Genomic DNA, 23,216 nt, shown 5'->3' with positions numbered 1-23,216 from the left:
GCCCACTCCCCTCATTCGCCACAGCCCGACCATGCACAGCCTGTCTCCACAGTCCCTCCCCTCCCCCTAACCCACAGGCCAGCTCAAAGCCTACTCAAACCTGCCTCTGCCCCTTGGGAGAACACGGCTCTCAGGGCTGCTTCTAAGGCCACGCCACAGGGCTGCCCAGGCAGGACCAAGCTCCCTGCCATGCGGGCAGTTCTGATTGACTGCGACCCTGTAGGACCGGGAGGAACTGCCCGGTGAGTGTCTGAGATGGTCAGTGTTTTCAGGAGTAGAAAGCCCCATCTGTCTCCCACCCTCTAACTTCCTGCCTCTCTGGGACCCCTGGCCCAGCCCTCGATATGTCTAGCCCAGTCCAAGGAAACCCAGACCCAGTACAGGTGCCAGGCTGGTGGGTGGGGAGGCTGGTGGGTAGGGACAGCCACTCAAAATTAGCAGTTGAGGTCTGGCCCTTCTCTGGACCCCGCTCCTCCCATCATTGCCCATACTTGGAGTCACCCCTCTACCCCACTGCCACCCCTGTCACCAGCACATGAGCTACTGGGTGGGACAGGCCTGGCTGCCCACCTGCAATGTCAGGGACAGGGTGTGGCTGGGGTTACAGACAGGGCCTCAGAGAAGTTCGGGTGAAGTAGCCAACAGGGTCAGGCAGCCCGACCCAGAAACCAGCAGCACCCGAGGGGTGGAGTGGGGACCGCTCCTCTGGTCAACATGCCTTGGGGCACTGCCTTGTGCACCTGCAGTCACCCCTGACCTCTCCCCCTTCCTAGCCTGTTAGACCAGTTCCACTGGAAGCAAGCCACTGCCAGGAACTGCCTCTTTCCCCAGCCAAGAAGGCTTGGGGGCTCCTGGGAATGCTGCAATGCTTCGGGCAGCAGGTCCACCTCCTAGCCCCCTCCTCATCCACCCACCTCCACCCAGCCAGCCAGCCAACAGCCTCATGGGACAACTGGGGAAGCAGAGCAGGACCTCTGCCCAGCTCCGGGGATGAAGGAAAAGGTCCTTAGGCATTCCAGCCCGGGTCCTATCTCTCCATAAGACTGGCCTCCCACCTCCTGCCCCCCATCTCCTCCCACAGCAACCCCCATCCTAGAGACCACCACCTGTGACCCGCCTGAAGGGGGGGGGGGTCATTCCTGGGCAGGACAGAGCCTCAGGTGCAAACTACCAGTTTCTCAGCATCTCTCTCTTTCTTACACACACACATACACACACACACACACACACACACGCTGCCATCCAGTGGATTCCGAACCGTGGCCCATCCACCTGTGTGTTACCGACTAGAGCAGGCCCCATGGGGTCTTCCTGGCTGCCATCATGACAGAAGAAGCAGACTGTCACACCTTTCTTCTTCGGAGCTGCTCGGGGCATTCAAACACCAGCCTTTCCATTGGTACCCAACCCAAATATTAAATCGCGGGTGCCCTAGGCTGTGGGGGTGCGAATGGGGCAGGGGGTGACTCCAACAGGGCTTCAAGACAATCAGGCTTCCCTGGGGGAAATTCTGAGAGGTCCCCAAACTCATGTCATTCAGTATGACTTGTTCCCTCCTGGATCCCCCCAAATGACATGCAGGCTTGCCAACAAGGGCGGGAAATGAGAGAGTGCCAGGTGCAGGCAGTGGGTGGCCCCTCCCTGCTAAGCTCCGGACCTCTGGGGCTTGGTCACAGCCTGGGAATGCCACTCCCCCACCTCGGTTAGCCCCTGGGAAGTCCCCTTCCCCTCTGGCCTCCCTGATCAAGTCCGAGGGAGGTCCCTGTAGGTTTACTGAACTGGGAAGAATCAGCCATGAACCTGGGAAGGAGACAGAGGGTGTGGGCCCACAGCTGGTGCCCTGGGGAGGGGACCAAGGTGGACAAGGCGTGTCCCCGATGCAGTGTCTATAGAGATGGGCTGCCTAGCTCTGGGTCCAGCACAGTTGGCAGAGGGCAGACAGGAGACGAGAGGAGTGCTAAATAAACCTTGTCACCTGTCTCCTGAGGGTCTGACAGCTGAAGTCACTTCAACCTCCAAAATCCTAGATCAACTGGTGGCAAGAGCTCCTCCTCCCATTTACAGATGGGCAACAAAAGTGGGTCTCGGGAGCAGGGTGGTGAAGAGAGGTCAGCCGCTCCCCGCCCCCGCACCCCGGTCTGCAAGGTTGGGAGCTGCCCTCTTGCTGAGAGATTTGATCTGGACAGGGACCTGGGACAGTAGATCCTGATCCCTCGGCCCCCACTACCCAGCGGTGACCCTGACCCTGACCACCCCCGGGACCCCCATGCTTCACAGGAAAATGGGGCAAGAACCTCTGCTCAGCCCCCTGCCCTCCCAGACGTGGCTTGGGATCAGCATGAGTCATGGACATGACACGACTGCGAAATGTAAGGCGACAGCAAGGGTCAGGAGTGGACTTTCCTGAAGATTACCATGAGGAGTCTGCAACAGCCGTCAGCCGTTTACGATGCGGATTAATCAGTAACAGTGTGAAACAGGGGAGCTGTCTAGTAGCGGGACCTAGTGCGTGAGCTGTGGTGTGGAGACAGAGGCCTGAGGGAGAGGCCTGGCCCCAGGTCTGTCTACCGCCACCGCCCCCCACCCGGCCCGTGCACTGTCCCCATTCCCACTGGCTGGGGATCACATGGTTTTGCCTGGCCCTGGCCCTGCCTAGGAAGTGTGTGTCACAGGTTCATCTGGCTGATGGTGTATGTACCTTGACATGGGAGTCTGTGTGTGTACACTGACGTGTGTATGAGTGTGAATATGAATGTGTATGTGTGTGTATGCTTGCCCTGACGTGTGTGTGTATGTGTGTGTGTGAGTGTGTGAAGGGGCAAAGAGGAGGGAGCCTGCTACCTGTGCCTGCTTGGCCCTGCAGACAGGAAGCTGTGCGGGGTCTGGGTCAGGGGGAGGCTTCAGGAGACCACTGCCCAGGACCCCTTCCCCCTGCCCATCCTCCACACCAGGGCTGGGAAAGTGTGGAAGGGGGTCCCATGGAAGCGGCTAGGCTGCCTGAGGACCCTCAGGGCCCGGGGCCTAGGGAGGCGGGCCTCACACATTCAGGCTTCTCAGGGTCTCTGGGCTGGCGTGGGCAGTGTTTGCCAGGAAAGGCAGAGTGGGCAGGGGCTCAGCGTGACCCAGGTGCAGGTGTGCAGGCCTCAGAGGGGTCAGACAGGGTGATACAGCACCAGGCCCTGGTGGGGAGGGGACTTCGGTGAAGACCGCCGTCTGGAGACCCTGTGGGAACAGTTCTGCTGTGTCCTCAAAGTCTGCCTCAAAGGGATGGCTTGGTGCCTGTGACCTCAGGCCAGTGAGCGGCACCTGCATCTCTGACCCCTGCCTGGCTTTTCCTGAACTCCCAGGCGCCTCTGGGTCCAGCCAGAAGATTTCTGCCTCTTGGGACCCCCCTCTCCCACGCCTTCCTCTTTCTCCTTTGTCAAGTGGGTCGGGGAGGAGGCCAGTCTCAAAAGGGCCTTTGTGTGGCCTTGAGTGTGGGGAGGGCGGGGGACACTGGAGAAGGCTGCCCTTCTGACTCCATGTCCTCACAGCCCTGCCTGGCCTCAGCCCTCACTGGGTGTGGCTTAGACCCAAGGGTCTGGAAGGAGGCTGGCCGGGTCGGGTGGCCCCTTGTTGTGTGATCCTGGGTGGGTCTCCTGCCCTCTCTGAGCCTTTTATTTCCAGAATCTTGCCACAGGTCTCCTCTGCTTGACTGTCTTCCTCACTGAGCACCTGCCTGGGCACCGGGCTGCTAGAGATGCCGAGGCTGGTAGTGGCCCAGACAGCCCTGCCTTGGCTGTGAGGGCAGGTGGTGGTGGTAGTGCCCACCTGGCAGCAGCAGGGGACTATGTCTCACTGGGAGCCGTTCAAGGGCAGGCCTGGGCTGAGTGGCATCAATGAGTGGACAGGGTGGACAAGGGACACGGACCACCTCCCTGCAGAGGCATAAACCAAATCGTGTCTGTGTGGCAGGCCTGCTGGGTGCCGACAGGGCTTGGGGACTATGGGGCAGGAAGTCGAGCCCGGCTCGGTTCAGAGGGTGGGGACGGGCTCAGCCCAGCCCGAGTGGCCATTAGCTCTGTTTGCTTGGCTGGAGAGCTGGAACTTTGGTCCCTGGCAGCTGTGTTTCCATGGAAATCCCACTTCCGTGAACCACGACCTGACCGTTTACAGATTCAGAGGTCAAAACACCCTGCCCACCTGGCCGCCCCATCCTCCAGCTCCAGGGGGCAGACACTGACCTTGGGTCTCTTCCACTTGACGGTGGGCCTGGAGGTGCTGTTGTAATAGAGCGAGTCATCTGTGGCCGGGAAGTGGGGGTCCTCAAAGAGCACCTTCTTGCGCAGGCAGGTTCGCTTCAGGGACGAGTAGCTCTGGCCCTCATAGGGCGTCACGCATGAGAACATGGCGGCCGCTGCCCTGGGGAGGGAAGCCTGAGGCCAGCACCAAGGGGCTGAGTGGGCAGTAGGCAGCTCCCGGGTTCCCTGGGGGGGCAGGAAGATAAGAAGCTCGTCAGTGATGGAGGCCCGGCAGCTGGCTTTGCATGGACACCAGGCTGGCGAGTCCCTGTGTGCCTTCCCCACCCGCACCCCTGAAAAGTGGGTGTCACCCCTCCCCCCCATTGCACAGATGAGAAACGGAGATGCAGAGACAGGCAGAGGCCTGCTCAGGGGCACCCAGCTGGTATGTGGCAGGGCAGGGATTCCCCTCCTGTTCTTGATGCCCACAGGTGGCACCAGCCTGCAGGCCCAGCATACGGTCCTGGGCATAGCCCGCCAGGACCACACTGGCCTCCCTGTTGAACCAGCCTTCCTAGAGCAGATCAGCTGCCGACTGAGCAGCTCACCACTAGGGGCACATGGAACGCTAACAGGGGGACAGCAGCATGTCCATGTGCCCTCCAGACGCTGGTCTAGTGGGCACCATGCCTGCCCCTGGAGGACCCTGTAGCTGTCCTATTCAGTCACCCGTTCCTGTCCTCCCCTCCCCCATCCCCCGGCGCCACACTCTGCCTTCTGCACAGTACCCTTCAAAAATCACCCCCATGTCTACAGAAATGCCCCCATCACTCCTTAACCCCTGTGACCTAGCTCCCCCAGGAGCCCCGCATACCCTCTCTCCAGATTTGGACCCTCTACACCACAGCCCCCAAGGCCCCAGCCTAGACACAGGCCCTGCCCTGAAACTGTCATCATGTGACAGACTCCAGATACATAACGCCTCCTGCCCCACTGACTCAGGAGTCCTGCACAGGCCCTGCAGACAGTCTTGCCCACCCATACCCCCATGACGAGGCATAGACCATGATCCCCAGCAACAGAGGCCAAGACTGACCCGGGCCTACGCCAGCCACCCCATTCACTTGCTGTGTGACTCTACAAGTCACCCACCCTCTCTGAGCATCCAGCTCTCATCTCTGTGATGTAAAGGACACAGTGCCAAGAGCTGGATGATGGCGTCGTGGCTGGCCAGAGGCGAGCAGACTGGTGAGGGGACTCCTTTGGGGACAGGGCAGGCAACGAGAGAGAGAGAGAGAGAGAGAGAGAGAGAGAGAGAGAGAGAGAGAGAGAGAGAGAGAGAGAGAGAGAGACACCCCTCATTTCTCTGACGCTGGTCACAATCAGGCCCCTTCCCAGAGGTTTGTCTGGTGCAGCTGCCTGCGGGCTCCCCGCCTTGCCGTTCCTCAGAGCAGAGGGGAGGCCCAGTGACGGCAGGCATCTTCCCTGCACCCGGGGCAGAGTCTAAACTCAGCCACCCCACCCCACAACGTGGATGAGTCTACCTTGGCCTCACGGGCCAGGGGTGTGCTGTGTGTCCACTGGACAGGGCAGCTCCCCGACACCCCCTGGCTGGGCTGAGCCTCCCAGGAAGGAGGAAGGGGTGGGTGGTGAGGATGGGCAGAGAGTGTTGGGGACACTGGGGGGAGGGGAGCTGGATGGTGACTGCTGGAGGCCAAGTGCTGGGTCATCATCCCCGGCCACTTCCTCTCCCACTGGCCCTGCCCCATCCACACAGAACCCTTTCCTGCTGTGCCTCCTCAGGCCAGCCACTTAACCCCTCTGGCTGCCCCTCTGCCCAGGGAGGCCAGTCACCCTGGCCCCCACCCCAACTCAGCCGAAAAGAGAAGGGGGCTGAGTCAGACAGACAGCCAGCCTGTACGTCACCAGTAGCACCACGGGTTTCGGGCAGCACAGGGAGCAGCTGAGCTGCAAGAATTTGATCCAAGAAACTGAAAATAAGTGTCGAGAAATCCGCTCTCAGAGCTGCAGTGTTTCGGGGCCTGGAGGGCCCAGGGGGGGGGCGTGTGCTGACCGTGGTCACACAGCCGGCTGGTGGATGAGGGTTTGGGCTCCTCTCCAGGCCATGAGGCAGCCGGGCTGCTGTGCCGCTCAGCCTGCGATGAGGACTCGGGAGGTGGGGGCTGAGAGCCCTCTGGTTCAAGGTCTGGTCCAGTTAGCTGGCCAACCCTGGCCTACTTGTGCCAGGCTCTGGGCTCCAGGCCTTTGCATGGGCCGTACCTCCAGCTTAGCCAGCCCTCCAGCACTGTCGCCCATGGCTCTGTCCGGAAGGGCATGAAGATATCAGGCCCCCAGGTCCTTCTTCGGGAGCACAGTCCACAGCCACCTAACACCATCACGGAGCTTTGCGTGCGGTGTGTGGCCAGGCGCAAGCCCCCCGGGGTGCCTCCGGACAGCCTGAGCTTCCCAGCGGCTCTCCTGCCTCCCGTCCCTGGTCGGTAAGAGCTGACTTTGGGCCTGCACCCCTGAGCCTCGGGGTGCCCATGGACAAGTATTCCTTTTTATGTTTGCTTCGCATTGTAGGGGGAGCCCTGGTGGCCTAGTGGTTATGCACAGGGCAGGTAACCACCAGGTCGGCGGTTTGAAACCACTTGCTGCTCTGAGGGAGAGACGAGGCTTTCCGTTCTTGCAATGAGTTGCAGTCACAGAAACTCACAGGGGCGGTTCGCCCAGGTCCTGTGGGGTGGCTGAGTTGGCAATGGCTCGATGGCAGTGTGTGTGTGGTCTGGGGTTAATTGTTGTACGGGTATGTATGACATCCCCCAATAAGACCCTGCCACCAAGCCGATTCCAGCTCACAGTGACCCTCCAGGACTGGGAAGAAGCGCTCCTGAGGGCTCCCAGGCTCTGTATCTTGACAAGGACAGCCCCATCTTTCTCCCTCGGCGCCACTGGTGGCTTTGAACTGCTCACCCTGTGTTTGCCACTGGGGCTCCTGACCTCATATGCCGACTTTCCCAGTGCACCTTTCTCAGTTGTGCGATTGTGCCCGAGCAGTTCCAGCCACCCTGTTGGAGGCCCTCGTGATCACCGTCACATGGACAAGCCTCCCCTCTGAGTGGCAGTCCCACATGGCACGGGTCTCCATGGTGGCAGGGGACAGAAAGGAAGTGGTATTTGGTCCGGGCCCTGCCCCAGGGAAGCTGTCTGTCCTGGCGCCCCAAGGGGCTGTGCCCTGGGGGGGTAGTGTGGGCGTGCGGACTGGTGCAGCTGCACACGGGCAGATAAGGGCCACACTGCGCGGCTGCGGGGGAGAAGGGGGCTGCCCGGCGCATCCTCCCTGGACAGGGACAGCCACCCCAGGAGAAGCAGCAGGGGCAGTTTTTACACTCCTCTTGTAGATGGCAAGATGGAAGCGCCCATCCCAAGGCCAGAGCTGGACCCCGAGTCTACAGACTTCTGTACCACCCCAGGGAGGCCTTCCCCAGACGGGAGTCCTGGGGTCATCCTGGGACGACCACAGCACAGAACACAGACTCACAGTGTAGTCCTATTGGGCAGAGCTGAACTGTCCCTGTAGGTCTCTCAGGCTGTAGCTCTCTCAGGCTGTAGCTCTTTATTCTCCCAGGAAGCAGCTGACAGACTTAAACTAGCCACCATTTGAGGTCAGCAGCCTCACCTGTAACCCACTATGCCACCAAGGTCACTTAAGGCCTTGGACAGAGTATGGGGCAGTTCATCTATGCCCTTTAAGAGCACTAGGAGTCAAATTTGACTTGTGGACAAGAAATGGGTTTGAGTTTTTCTGTTTTATAGTAAATATCATACAAAAGCCTTGTCAATTACGAACCCTTCACTTCTCCTTAGAGAAGGCCCCGTCAGGCCCAGCCTGCCTCGAGCGCTGTCTGGTTTGGGTCACCTCCAATTATGCGAAGGAGAAGCAGGCCCGGCTCCCGGGATGCCGGCAGCCCCATCTGGCTTGAATCAAATGCCTCTTTGTTGCGTTTTATTTGGAAGGTCCTTCCGGTGACCTGTGGAGGGCTGGTGGCCTCGGGGTTGCACGCTATGCTGAGACTTGCAGGTCAGTAGTTCGAAACAACCAGCTGCTCCTCGGACCTGTTGATCCTGCAAACAGTCTCAGAAATTCAGACAGTTCTACCCTATCCTACAGGGTCGCTGCGAGTCGAACTGGCTCTGCCTCTTTATTTACAGGAGATGCAGGGCTTCCTTCAAGGACTTGGGGAGAAAGGAAGTTCATTTAGAAAAACAACTTGTTACTGGCAGTTGGGTGGGGACCTCAGTATCACACCCAGCCCTGAGAGGAGGGTGCTGCTGGGGCAGGAGCCCAGGAACGGGGTTCCAGAGCTGAGTGTGGCAGGCAGGTCACCAGGGGTGTCACTAGGGTTGATTTCACACCCCCTCCTAATACCCTGGGCTGGTGGTCTCGCCCCATTCGGGGCCCATCAAACCTGCATTTTGTCCCTTCCCGCTCCCTCTGGAGCTCCGCCCTCTCACTAGCCAGACAGATTCGCCTCTCTAGCCAATGGCAGGTGCCCCACCCACCTGCTCACACCTTGGCTGGATGTGACCAGAGGGGGTGTGCCAAGTACCACACTGGGTGAAGGGTGACGCCTGGCAGCCCTCGTGACACCACTGCCCCGTTGGGCCCTCCCCACAGCACGGCTCACCTGCCACAGCTTGGGACCCTGGGCCATTCTGGTGTCACCCCATCTAGCAGAGTCAGTTGGTACAGTCTGGACCCCTCCAGTAAGGCCAACTGCAGGTCACTTTAGCCCTGTAAACTTAGGGTCTCCTTGATAAACTGGGACACCTGCCTGGGCACTGGAGTCCAACTACAGCACCTGAACTCATAAAGCCAAACTCAGTGCCATCAAGTCGATTCCGACTCACAGGGATCCTGAAGACAAGGTAGAACAGCCCCAGCGGGTCCCCGATGCTGTACTTCTTCACCGGGGCAGAAAGCCTTATCTTCCTCTTTGGGAGTGACTGGTGGACTTGAACTCCTAACCTTTCGGAACAGTCCAACGTCCAATCCACTGCACCACCAGGGCTCCTTGATGCAGCCCCCGAGGTGCTCAGAGCCAGCACACCGAGAGCCAGGAGCAGACGAGGCCACCCAAAGAACAGCAGCCAAACGGGCGGGCTCACACTGCCAGCTGACCCGTGGTGGCACGACAGTTCCGACTCAAAGGGTTGGTGGTTCAAACACGCCAGGGGCTCCATTGGAGAGAAAGAAAAAAAAAACCTATCTGTCTGCTCCCAAGAGATTAGAGTCAAGAAAGTCCCAAAGGCAGGCCACAGGGTCACATGGGGCCGCAGTGAGTCAGCTTCAACAGGGGCATCAGCAAGCTCTAGGAAGGGAGACATTCATGAACAGGGCAGGGTTGGCAGACAGCTGTGGGACCCAACAGAGTGCAGGACGAGGCCACCCGACTGCAAACACCCCATTCAGGGCAGAGGGGACACCCAAGTACACTGGGCTGGGGAGTGCAGGGCTCCAGCGAGTGGTGGGTGTGGAGGACATTCTAGGGCTGTGTACAAGGGCCCCTGGAGGCCCACAGGCTGTGAGGGAGAAAGGGAAATGTGGGAATGCTTTCTGGTGGGGGGTCCCTTCCGTGTCCCCCCACAGCCACAACACAGGTGTGAGAGGGTGGGTATCATCCTGTGCCACCTAAAGGCACCAGATGCCCTTCTCCCTCCTCCCCCATGCCTGGGGGGGGCCTCCAGGCAACAGCACCCCCTGCACCATAGGGGGCATCAGGTACATCTTTAAACTCAGAGGCATGGCCAATCCCACCGTGATCATCTTTGCCTACACCTGGACTGGCTCTGAGCTGGCAGGGAGGGGGGCGGCCCCCAGAGAGGAGGTCTGCAGTGATAGGCAGACAGGGAACTAATCCACACAGTGGACAGCGCTCCCAGGAGGCCGCAGGTGAGCTGACCTCGGGAGGAGGGGATGGGCACAGATAAGACTTCAACATGACCCCGAGCCCTCTTGAAGGCTAAGTGGGACTCAGCTGGTGGTGACCAGGGCCAACTGGGCTTGGGGAGGGGAGAGCCCAGCACAGGTGCAGCCACAAAGTGAGCACTGCCAGAGCAGTGGCAAACACTGGGCCACAGCTGGAGGGGGACCAGAAGCTGGCAGAACCAGCTCTGCAGGCTGGCGTGGCAGACTGCGGTGAGGCGGGGGTGGGGAGGGTACCTTTAGCCTCAAGGTAAGGGCTCCAGACCCAAGATCAGATACCAGGGAGAGGCTGACACAGGGACCCTCGGGCATGCATGGCCTGTCCGGACCTGGAAGACCAGAACCCAAGTGAAGGGGCTGGAAAGGGCAACTGGTGGTTATGCTGGTGTTCCACTGCTACACAGTATTTAATGCCTTTTACCCAAGACCCCAAGGAGCCCCATTAACACAGTAGGTTACGAGTTGGATGACTGACTGCGAGGTCAGGAGTTCGAAACCACCAGCCGCTCTGAGGGAGAAAGATGAGGCTTTCTCCATTTGTAAAGAATGACAGTCTCAGAAGCCCACAGGGGAAGTGCTGTTCTTTCCTATAGGGTCTCTAGGAGACAGAATCAACGCAACGGCAGTGGTTTGGTTTGGTCCCATACACCATCCTCCTCCTGCCCCACAGGCCACCCTCTTCATAATATGTGCACCGGTACCCGTCAGGGTCCGTACTGTGGGTGTATGTGCACCTCCAGGCCTTTCTCCCACAGACTTCATAGTGGACTGGAAGAGAGCATGGGACGGAGGTGGGGTAGGATAGCTTGGGTGGGGGTGGGGGGCAGTTTAGGGTGGAGCTAGACCATGGTTACACTCTAGGATTCTGGCAAGGCCTGGCCACTGGGCTCCCAGCTCCAGAGCCCAGGCTGAGTCCAGCCCCAGTGAGTCACTGCAAACAACGCCAGGCAGGCTGGCACCGGGGCTGGGAAATCCTGTCTGTCTCCTTCCCTCCCCTCCCTTTCCCTTATCATTTCTGTGTCCAATTATTCTCCACCCAGCTGCGGTCAACTAACAGAGAAAGCCAACCAAGACACCCTCCTGCCAGCAGGGCTGGCAGGGTGGGCCAGGCAGGTCTCAGGAGCAGGGTCCCGAGCTGGTCCTGGAGGGTGAGGGTTGTTGTGTCCTGGCAGCATAAGTGAAGGGCAAGCCCCCCTCAGGTTTGGCTTATTGTGTGGCCTTGACTGAGTCACAAGGCCCTGAACCCACAGCTGTTCCTCATTGGGAGCTGCTGAGGATGCTGGGAGGACAGAGCTGGGAGCCCTCTGCCAAAGGGCAGAGAAGAGAGGTAGAGTTCCAAAAGGGCGGATCTGGCAGGTGGGGGGGGTGTAGCTGAGAGCTGGGTGCCCCTCCTGGAGGCAGGGGCTTCCCTGAGTGGGATGGACAACCCATCTAGGCTTGAGCACTGTTAAGTCCAGTGCCCAGCCAGGGTCTCCCAGCCCAGCACCACCTGCTGCAGGAGGAGCCCCAGCGAGGGAAGTTCTCCCTCCCACCCAGGGCCAGGGGTGGGACATGTGGCACCTGCAGGTCACAGGTGCCCACTCACTCCCCCACAGGGCAAAACAGCAGCCAAAGGAGACCTGCTAGGTCACAGCAGTCACCTCTGCCCCACTGTGCCGTGTGACACCAGGCAAGCCCTTGCCCTCTCTGGCCTGCAAGTTTTCGTCACTGAATGGGTGGGAGAGAGATGACTGGCTCTTTTCCAGTCCAGTGAGCTCGCCCCCATGAGCAGTCTGTGCACCAGGCACCACCTGCCTTCAATAATCAAGCACTGAAAACGTGTCCATTTCTCAGATGGGGAAACCGAGGCCGGATCCTCCTACATGCCCTTGGAAATGAGCTCTAGTACACTTACGGATGCAGGACACAGAGGCTCAGAGAGGGAAGCGGGCCCAGCACCCACTCTCCCAGACAAATGGAGGAAACTGACCAGAGACCCCCCTCAGCAGCCTGGGGGAGCCCCTTCCTCCTTCACATACTGTGCTCTGGGCCTGGCCAGGGGGGTAAAGGAGTCACACAGGGTCCTGCCTGAGGGGTCAGCCTGGCAGAGGATTAAAACAGACACCCCCAAACAGGAAGAGCCCCTCTACACGAAGAATGATTCACTTGGCTGGGGCAGGGAGGACTGCCTCCCTTCAGGATCTCAAGGATCGAGATCGCAGGGGCAAGGTGTCGGGGAGGACATTCTGGGATAAAGGTGGGAAGCAGGGTACAAGGGAGGCAGAGGACAAAGGGTCCAGTGTAAAACCCTGCCGTGGCTAGGCTGAGGCGGGGCCAGACTTCAGCCAGGGGAGGAGTCGGATGTGACCCTCGGAAAGTCAGACAGGAAGGGGCCAGGTCACAGGCTGGGAGGTCAGGTTCTCCAAGAGAAGCAGGGTCCAGTGTGGCATGGCCCCAGCCGAGGGGTTGAGATGGGCTGAGGGGTTGCCCAGGCAGAGGGCATCAGGCCAAGGGCGCTCGGGGTATGACCAGGCTCATCCTCTGGGGCACATCGCAGTGGCGCCCACTCTGAGAGGGCAGTGCCCCGGGCTCCGTGCACAGCCTGCCCCGGCAGCTGAGACGCCCCCTCCTCCCAGGGCCCAGGCTGAGGGGAAGGCAGAAGCTCAGGACGCTTCCACACCCCCATCCTCACTCACATGGGGAGAGAGACTGAGGTGCAGGGAGGCACGATGGGGTTTGCCTCTGGTAGCAAACCTGAAAAACGAAGGCTTCTCCCGTCCTGCTGGCCCCTGCTGCAGGCAGGACTGGCCTGGAGGCTCCCGCTGAGACCACCCCCTTACAAGTGGTGTGAGGCTCCCATGACCCCACACAGCACAGGGCTTGTTGGACAAACATCTGAGGGGGGGGTCCCATCACTCGGGCACTAGGGGTCATGACGGTACATTCCCTCTTCCACACATGCCGCAGCTACAAGCTGGGGGTCAGGGTCAGGGCCTGGGTGCGGCCACACACAGAAGCAGGGTCAGGCTGCAGGCACCCACAAGGGGCTGGCAAGGCGTCTGCAATGCACTAGGTGGGTTCCTGTACTGGGCTGCACAGTCCCCCCAGGAGACCCACATCCTGATCCCTGGGCCCAAGTCTCTTACAGGGCAAAAGGTAGTCTGCAGAGGGAGCTGACGACCATGAGATGGAGAGATCATCCTGGCTTTTCTGGGGGCGCAGTGGGGGCCACGTGCAATCAGGACAGGCCTAGGAAGAGGGAGATGACTTTGAAAGCAGGAACGTTGACGTCAAGATGGAGGCAGGGATTGGAGTGACGTGGCTACCAGGAACACTGGTGCCAGGAGCCGGAAGAGACAAGAAGATTCTCCCCTGCAGGTTTCAGACAGAGCTGGTCCCCTGCTCCCCATGCACGCAGACACGTGCACCCATTGGTTTTAGCCCTGTAAGACATATCCCCGGCTTTGGGAAGATTTCCGACTCCAGCACTGGTTGTAAGCCACTGCCTTTGGGGTGACTTCCTAGAGCAGCAGCAGGAACGCTAGCTAATAAGCAGGAATGCTAGCTAATACAGTTCCCAAGGACAGATAACTCTCTCTCACACTCCCGGAAGCCACTCGTGAGCACACCAGTGTTCTACCTTCAATGGCTCCAAGTGGGTCCACGCCACGTCCTCACTTACTATTAATAATGGCAGACCACTTGGGTTCCGCCTCACCCAACCAGCCCCATGACTATCAGGCCTGGGGCACGGCAGGGGTAGGGGCAGGGGCTGGCAGGACAGGCAGACACGCAGGTCAGCGGGTCCTCTCATCTGTCCATCAAGGCCACAGGCTCCTTGCACATGTCCCAGGGCCAAGCCCAAACAGCCATGGTCAGCTTGGTTGCAGCAAAGGGCTCTGGCCCCGGCCTTCTCCACAGCGGCCCACGTGCCTGAAGGCCACAGCCCACACCGACCGGCCACCGCAGCCTCAGCCTATGCCTCCCCCCACCCCTGAGAAAGCTGGGGGGGGGGGGCCTAGAAACATATCCTCTCAACAGTGTGACTGGGGTAAGTAACTCAGACTATTTCACACTCCACAGCCTCCCGAGTCCAGGCCTGAGAGAGACCTCGCTAAAACCTCCCGGGCTGGGACCAGTAGGGACTTGGCCCCTTTGGCTCTTCGTGTGAACTGGGTAAGGCAAGGCCCAAGGCCAAAGGCAAGAGGGCAACTTGGTCCGATTCAGGCAGTTTCTGGGGCGTGTGCACTGGGAAAAGGAAGGGCCCAGAAGGGAGGCAGGGCTGGGGGCCTTAGAGGCCCCTGAATGTTATGAACAGGGGGAGTATCATGTGAAGGGTCAAAAAGGCCTTGGGGACCAAGGGAGTTGGATTGGGAGGGGTGAGGGAGAACAGCCTGAGGTGGGGGGGCAGGGGTAGAGCTTCAGGGTGAGCTGAGAATATCAGAAGCCAACAAGCGTCCACTTGCTGCATGGAGCCTAAGCTGAGGGCCTGGCTTCCGGCCTGTGCTCTGCAGCTGGGGAACTGAGCTACTGTGGAGCCATTCTCCCACCTTCATACCCTGCCCTGGACCACCCCAGCCGCTGCCAATCTCCAGGGCTGAGGCCAGACAGACACCTCACTTGGGGGTTAGTGGTCGGGGGAGGGCCAGCAGTTTCCCTCACCTATTGAAGACAGGCGTGGCAATCATTTCTACTTCCTTTCCTTCAAAGTGAGCCCCTCCTTCCTCTCCCCTGGGGCAGGTGAGACCTGGTGACTGGTAACGACCAGGAATTATAACAGCGACCAAACATCCTTCCCCGCCAGGCACTTTGACTGTCGGCACAGCTCCCAGCCTCCTGTGCTCCCGGCCTCCCTATGACTGATGGGGCAGCATTAACCACCCCCACGTCCAAGCAGCCTTGTTGGCGTCAAAGTTACTCGCTCAGCTGTGAACCAAAAGAGCAGCAGATTGAACCCACCCACCACCACCAGCAACCCCAAGGCAGAAAGGCCTGGTCATTACCTTCCCATAAGGATTTCCACCCGGGAAACCCTGTGGGTGGTTCTACCAGGTCGGCGAGGGTCACTGCCAGTCAGAATCCACTCAACCACACCCCCAACAGCAGCAGACCCATTTCACACAGGTAGAAACTGAGGCTCACAGAGCAAGCTCCCTGCTTCAAGGTCACTGGCAGGTATAAAACTGTCTCAACAAGGAAGAAGCCTGGACACCCAAGAGGGCCTGCAGATAGCAGGAGCTATGGAAGTTACAGTGGTCTCTGGGGTCCTGGGGAGAGGGGGGCTTCAGGGGTGCACTGACCCCATTGCCTCCAGCCTTCCTGAACCTCACTGCCTTCCCCCAGACCTGCTCCACCCCACCAAGGCCACCTCAGAGAGAAGTACTCACCCACCTTTCCCTTTCCCCAGGGGTGGCCCCCGGCACTTCCCCCCATCTCCCACATGCCTATATGGCCCACTCTGCTCTGCCAAGCCTAGTCCAGGGTGGAGCAGGTTGCTTCTAGAAGAACCCACCATCACAGCAGCCAAGGGAGACCCCTCTCAGCAAGCACACCACCACCACCAAACTACCACTAAGTTCATTCCTACACGACTCTCCCCAGGCTTCCCCGGGGCCCACAGCGCCCAGCCCTTTCCTTCTGTCCAGGGAATTTCTCTGTGTCCCCCGCCCCCCCCCCCCCACACACACACCCAGTCCAGCATCAGTGTACCTTTGGAGTTTCCCACACTCCCATGCATGTGTGCCTACCTTGAGCCTCCTGTGGGAAGAAAGGCTGCCCAGGGCAATGACCCCACCCAGCACCCAGCTTGCCTTGAGCAGCAGCAATGGGACCCACCTTACTCCCTGCAGGTGCTCAGCATGGGAAGCCCCGACCCTGCCCATTTTCACCTTCAGGGCTGTCAGGCAGGACCCAAGCCAGGAGCAGGCCTGGGCGGCCTCCCTGCTTTCTACCAGAGATTTCTCCCTTGCTGCAGTCCAGGGGATCCTTGCCCCTGTACTGCTCTCTCAGATATCGGGGTGGAATAAGGGGGTTCTGACTCAGAGTCAGGCTGTCCCTGAAAGGGCCACTAACTTGACCCCTCTGCGCCCCACTAAAGGAATCCAGGAGGGGCCAGGAGCTAAATCCCCAGAGGAAATGAAGGCAGGATGAACTTGGGGTAGACTTCCTGTCCCACTTGATCTCTGACCCCTAAATTGCTCTTTCCATACCCCAACTCTGGAGCCTGGACAGATCAGAAATTGTTCTCAGAACACACACAGACCACCACCACCACCCCCAAGCCCTGCAGCCAAGGGGAAAAAAAATCCTCATCCAACCTGGGAGGACCAGGGGAGGGCCAGGGCCTGGGCCTGTAGTGCCGGAACGGCTAACCACTAGTTCTGCGGTTCGAAACCACTAGCGGTCTCATGGAAGGAAAGACTTTCTACTCTCGAAGCAGTCTTGACGACTAAGTGAGTTTGAGTTTGATCCACAGCCTGGGCCTAGCCTCTGTCGGGCCCCACCCTCAGGAGTAGTGGGATGAAATAGGCAGAGGGCTGGGCAGGGGGCAGGGAAGGCGAATGAGGAAGGGAAGAGGCGAGGAGGATGAACAAGCCCCGGGTGTTCAGCGCATCCCAGGGCTCCGGTCCCCAGAGAGCGACCCCGTGGAGAGGTAGGATGAGACCCTGGCCGCGGGCTGGAGGTCCTGGCGGATCCTCGCGCCCCCGCCCCCAGGCCTCAGGGCCAGCGCTCACCTCCCTTCTTCCACGGGCTGCGGGCGGTGCAGCCTCCCACACCGGCTCGCGCTGCACCCGCGCGCGTACACACACCTTCAACACCCTCACCTACAAACCCGCGCGCTCTCACACGCCTCCCTTCGCGCGGCGCGCGCCTACCTGCCGCGCCGCAGAGGTGCGAGCCGGGCTGGGATGCCGGGCGCGGGCGCGGTGAGGGCACCAGCGGGGCGCAGCCGGCTGAGTCCGCCCGGGGATCCAACCAGCGCTGGCCTGGGCAGGGGGCTCGCGCTCGGGCTCTGGGGATTTGCTCCGCCCCGCCCCGCCCCGCCCGAAGCCTCCTCCCCCTCGGGGCCAGAGGCGTGGTCTAGAGTGGGCGTGGCCTGTAAGAAGTGCTGCGCATGCGCACTGTCCCCGTCTCCACTGGGGCGGGGAACGCACGCTGGAAGGCGGCTGGAGAGTCCCAGCGTGGTGGGGGTCAGTCGCCCCGCGGATAGTGAGCTTCGAGCACGCGCATCTGGTGCGAAGAGCACCACAGGGCCCTCGGAGGGGGAAGGAGCACTGGAGAGGAGTGTACCCGGCCCCTCTCGGTCCCCATGTGCACATCCATCCCCCAAGTCTCTGGAAGCAGGCTGTGGGGAGAGGCTGAGAGAAGCCACAGAGGGCCCTTGTCAGATGGAGAAAGCTGGTCCTGGGTCTGGATGGAGCATTCAGCGCATGCTGTACTGTGATAGGCAGCACACCACAGACTTGGAACTTGGGCTCAGCGCAGTGGCTTGGCTGCCAGAATGCCCTTGGGAAAGACCCCCAGCCTCAGTTTCTCAAATGATCTGTAACACACCCCCACCCTCACAAGGCTACTTTGGAGTAGAGCTAGAGAAAACTCAGGCGTCCAGACATGCAAGGGAAGCTCCGGGCAGGTCAGCGACCATCCACTGGCCTGCCCACACCGGCAGAACTCCCTACCTGCACATGTGAGGAGAAATCCAGGCCCACTCATGCTTGCCCTCCACCATCCCCAGCCTCTGCCAATGATTTTGTCACCCTCAGCCACTGCCCTGCCCTCGGCCCTGGCCTCACCCTCTACCTTAGCCCAGCATTATGTGAAGACGCGCCCAGGAACTGCAGTCCCTGGGCAGCCTCCAATCCAGTCAAGGCAGGTGTTCAAACATGGAGCCTTGATGTCATACAGAGGACAGTGCTCCAGGGTGCTGCCCCAGTAACTGACCCCCCTCCAATGCCTGTGCCCCAGGCCATAGTCCCCCAGCCCTCTGTGCTCATCTCAGGTGCTCTCAGTCAGACCTCCCTATAGCGACATCCATACACCAGACTCCTCTGGAATGCCGCCTTTTCTGCCATGCTGTCCAGTACTTTTCCACCTCACGGAGCCTCTTCCGTCTCCCTTCTGGCTCATGGTGGCGTCTGGGCTCCCAACCACGCAGCAGCTCCTGGAGGCCAGGGCGCAGGCTCGGTCTCGGTCTTGGAAGGACAGTGAGACTTGCTGAAGCCACATGGGTCTCGGCTAGTCCTTGCTCTGGCGGCCACTGATGAGGAAATCTCTCAGGTCTGACCGCTGTTTTCCTCATCTTCCAAAGGGGCGTCTGGCAGAAGTATAAGGAACCCTGGTGGTTCAGTGGTTACACACTCTGCACTAACCAAAAAATCAGCGGTTCAAATCCACCAGCTACTCTACAAGGGCACTGACCTGGCATTCTGCTCCCTACAGACCAATGGCCTCAGAGATGCTATGGGGCCATATGCTCCGTCCTCCAGGGTGGCTAGGAGTCAAAATCAAGGAAACAGCACACAAGAGCAGCAGAAAGTGTGCCAACCAGTGAGGTGCAGGTGGCCACAGGGCTCAGTAAAGACCCATCCCTGAGGCTGGGGGCCACAGTGCTTTCTGAAGCAGACCACGTTGGTGTATTCCAAGGGGGAGCTGGGGTCAGATCTAGAATCCATTCCCATCTATAAAAGCCCACCCGTGGGTGCTCAGGCCCACTGTGTCTCTCAGAGGGGTGGTGCTGTGTGACCTTGGTCAGGGGAGGTGAGCTGGCTGTGCCCAGGCCCTGGCCCGTGAAGTCTGAATAGTAGCGAGTTCCTACACTGGGTCTCTGTGGCTGACTTCCTGGGACAGAGCGGAACCACTGGTGGGTTCAGCCGCTTCAGCAAACTGGTTGTTTACATGGCCCTAGAAATCGGGTTCTTTCTAAGGCCACCCAGTGTGGGAATCACACATTTACATTCCTCATGCTTTCTGAACGTTCTCATTCCACCGGGAGGTATAAGAACTTAGGACTGTGCTTGTAATATTGATTTACTCATTTCATAAAACTTGCTATACTTTTGATGACATAGCACACTCTTACCCCCTTGTGATTGTTACTTCAGGAAGCCAGAGGGGGACACGCTGTCCTTCGTCTCAGCTTTGTGTAATGCCCCAAATTCCTACGAGAGCTCATGAGGGAATTATGGAATTCCTGAAAGTGTTCAAAGAGCTGAAAACATTGTCAGAGCAATTGCCGTAAGTTCGGCAGGAGCAAAAAGGGTTTTTTAAAAAGATGAACATAATATTTCTAATGCATCCGACACAAGGACTGTTGTCTAATTGGCCTGCCTCTCCAGGAACAGGATCCTCTCCTACAGGGGAGAATGGCTCAGGATGAGTCACACAGCAGACGATGCCCGGATAAAAGCGAAGAACGCTGCAAGTGATGCTGATCAAGAAGCAACATGGAAATAAGTGAAACGAGTGTTATTGTTTTTGTCAGGTATTAGTTAATATTTGTCATTAATATTTTTAAATGTTTTCTTATAACCGTCCAGCTTTGTGTCCGTCTTTTATTGTTCTAATTAAAGTATTCACTGTGTGCAATGATAAGCTACCTTTCAGTTAATCTAACATGGTCATCAGGGCAGCGAACCAGTTGTTGATTTAGTTGAAAAGGGGTGGGGGATCAGTTATTAGAATCCCTCCTCTCAGTATAACTGGCCCCTGGGCTTCCCCAGGCTGCAATCTTTATGGAGCAGAACACCACATACCTTCTCTCATGAATTAGCAGTCGAGCACTTAACCGCTGAGTCACCAGCGTCCCTTCTGTATCAACTGGTGTCCTTTCATAGAAACATGCCCAGCCCCTGAGGTAGATGTGTATCTATGGCTGGTCAGAACATGCAGGCGTCCTGGAGAGAGCCCTTCCTCCCTCGTCCAGGGCCATCCAGCCGGGTGGGGTAGGATGGGCACTGGCCTTGCTCTTGAGGGGCGGGCAGTTTCAAGACAAGCCAGAAAGCAGGGTCTGCACAAGAAGTTTTTGGGAGGGATGGGGCTCCTCCCCATGGATGCTCTGGCTGTTCCGGTCCTAGGACCCTGCTGGTAGTTTTCACGAGCCGAGTCCCCTAATGGTGCCATTACAGGGACCATTAAAGCATTACAGTGCTTTGATCCTCACAGCCACCAGCTCCGGCACCCCATCAACTCCACTCTGCAGACTGTGGAACGGAGCCTGGTGGGCACCCCTGTTTCAGGCAATCAGTAATCCAGTGCCCTGCCCCGCTCCCATGCCCTCCCCAAGGCAAATGCCTCCTCTGCAGGCCCCTTGACTGGCTGCCCCACCTCTGCTCTGTCCCGTCACTGGGAACTCAGCTTGGGAAAGTCACCCGGACGCAGCCCACCTAGCGAGGGGTGCAGAGTGGAGTCCCGGAGGTGGAGTGTTCTCTACCCCAGGCCAGGCAGCCCCCTGTCTTCACTCCTGGGTGTCACAGGCTTTTTTAGAAAAACCCTTATAACAACAATGCTACCAAAATACAAGCAAACTGGTTGTCACTGACTCAATGCTAACTCATGACAACCCCGTATGTCAACTGTACTTCCTAGGGTTTCCCATGGCTGTGGCCTTTTGGAAAGCAAGTTTGATGGTGCATGGTTAGCACTCAGCTGCTGACTGAAAGGTTGACAGTTCAACTCTAGGGGCTGCTGCTTGGGGAAAGAAATGGCTGTCTGTTTCTGCACAGTTCGTCCTGGGCATCCTATGGGGCAGTCCTCTCTGGAAAGGGTCGCTGTGAGCTGGAATGGGCTCAGTGGCAAGGAGTTTCATGCTTGGTGATTGACCCTTTGGAAATAGATCATCCGGCCTTCCTTGCCAGGCACTTCATGGGAGATTCCAATGGCAACCTTTCAGTTAGAAACCAAGCACTTAATGTTCGTACCATTCAGGAAACTATGAATAATGGCTTCAGAAAATGATAAGCCCCAGACCACCTCATTGTGCAGCTCTCATTGGAGAATCCCCCAAACCAAACTCCACCGCACCCCTCATCCATGGTCACCTAGCCGGCTTGGGCCAGGAGTCAGCCTTCCGGGCCAAGGAGGCTGGCCACGTATGCAGAGCGCTCAGCTTGCCAGTGATTGCTGGTGGGATTCCTCAAAGTGTTCAAGAAACGGGGACAGTCCCCAGAGGGAGTCTGAAAGACAAAAGGACCTTCTGAGTTGAATTGTTTCCGTCCTTCTCTGAAACACCATGTAACAATTGTGAGGATGGTCCAGGACTGCTGTGGCAGTTACATAATCTCCTGTCAATGGGAGTGAAGGGGTGGAGTCTAGCCTGTCAATCAGGTCATAGCCATTGAGGCCTCTGTGTGGGCATGGCCTTCTCCTGAGGATTCTGGGAACCTCTGTCTTCCTCCCTAGAGTTGGGACACATACTCTCTGCTTCGTATTCCTGCTGACAAGAGACATGGAGCTACACTGATGGAGACAGAGCCCCAGAGCTGGAGGAGCCACATGGAGACCCACCCCAGTGCTGAGATGATTCCACCACCACTGGATCTACAGTTACAAGACTTTCCACCCACTGGCCTGTGGTCTTCCTGCAGTCTGCATTATTGCATGTGTTTTGTGAGTCTGAAGAGGAATTTATAGACTGGTTTCAGACATATGGACTGATATCGTACTTATGGATTTGATCTGGGCTGGGCTGGGATGTTTTCTTAATGTACAATGACTCTTGGATATAAAGCTCTTTCTTATACACAAACGAGTGTCTCTGGATTTGCTTCTCAGCTGCGCAGTGTTTGGTTTCTGTCACTCAGGGGTCACTGTGAGCTGGAATACACTTGACACAACTGACAGCAGCAGCGTGCATGTCAACAGACCGTGGGTGTCCGAGTGCCAGTGAAGGTGTGCATCTGTTGGGACCCACCCTCATGCATGGTTGGAAAATAGTTTGGTGGTTCTTTAAAAAAAAGAAACTTAGAATCACCATATGACTCAGCAATTTCTTCCCCAAAGAACTGAAAGCAGGGACTGTAACCGACACACATCCACGCCAATTCAGAAAAGGCAAACGTGGAGACAACCCAAGTGCCTGCTCACAGAGGAAACGGGTCATTGAAATATAGAACATGCACACAGTGGAATATCATTCAGCCTGAAAGAGAGCTAAAGTGCTGATACCTGCTACTAGGTGGCTCTACCTTGAAATTGTTACTTTGAATGACACGTGTCAGACCCAGAACGACTGTCACATGATCCCATTTACAGGAAACACCGTGAGTAGGCACACGCGTTGAGCCGGGGACGTTTATGAGCGGGACCAGGGCTGCATGGGAAGGGGAATGAAAAGAGATTGCTGAAAGGGCGCTGAGCTTCTGCTCTGAGCAATGAACATCTGGGGACGGTTGTACAACATAGTCACAAAATCACGCATGTCAACACGGTTGAAATGGCAAGTTTTAAAGATACGTATTTTACCATAATGATTTTCAAAAGTTTCATTATACAAACGAACTCACTGCCATCGAGTCGGTGCTGACTCACAGTGACCCTACAGAGCAGGGGAGAGCTGCCCCTGTCGGTTCCAGGATTGTAACTCTCAGTGGGGGTAGAAAGCCCGTCTTCCTCCCAGAAGATACAGTAAGGTGCAGTGTAATTTACTTATTAGCAAGTAAATTTCCTTACCCTCTGCGTTGCTACAGGATCGCCATGACCATCCAAATGTGACCCCTCCAAATATCGTGCAAACACCGCACACACGGACACGGAGCAAAAATCAGACTGCTCACCGCGCATGCCTAGAAAATACCCACCCCTCTCGCCCTGGGTGCTGCACAGGTAACTTCTGTGAGAAGAGTCAGCATTGTAAAAAGGTCGGTTTACCCTAAATTAATTTGTCAATTCCAGATAATCCCAACATCCATGTGGGAAATTAAGTCTGCGTCTGAAAGAATAGGTAGAAAACACCGGAAAAGAAAAAGTACAGGAAGTAATTCTTAGCAGACAGACATTCAAACAGAAGTTCTTAACTAAGACAGGGGGTATTGGTG

The 23,216-nt window shown here is 57.9% G+C and overlaps 1 protein-coding gene across 2 annotated transcripts in view; it reads right to left on the bottom strand.

Annotated features, from left to right (window-relative positions):
- Nucleotides 1-17,219, bottom strand: part of CAPN5 (calpain 5) — a 49,227-nt gene extending 32,008 nt beyond the window's left edge. Inside the window, exons 1-2 of one of the 2 annotated variants that reach the window (XM_075546324.1) lie at nt 17,061-17,219; nt 4,224-4,466 (exon numbers count right to left, since the gene is read on the bottom strand). In XM_075546324.1, coding sequence (XP_075402439.1) covers nt 4,224-4,388 — 165 coding nt within the window. In that variant the 5' untranslated portion in view covers nt 4,389-4,466; nt 17,061-17,219. Of the gene's footprint in view, nt 1-4,223; nt 4,467-16,919; nt 16,939-17,060 lie in introns of those variants that run through there. The other variant, XM_075546325.1, reaches the window with a different exon arrangement.
- Between the last annotated feature and the right edge of the window lie 5,997 nt (nt 17,220-23,216).

This window comes from Tenrec ecaudatus, chromosome 4 (assembly GCF_050624435.1).
Source record: "Tenrec ecaudatus isolate mTenEca1 chromosome 4, mTenEca1.hap1, whole genome shotgun sequence".
Taxonomy (NCBI): Eukaryota; Metazoa; Chordata; class Mammalia; order Afrosoricida; family Tenrecidae; genus Tenrec; species Tenrec ecaudatus.
The sequence above is the reverse complement of the archived record's forward strand: the minus strand, read 5'-3'. Positions and strand labels throughout refer to the sequence as shown.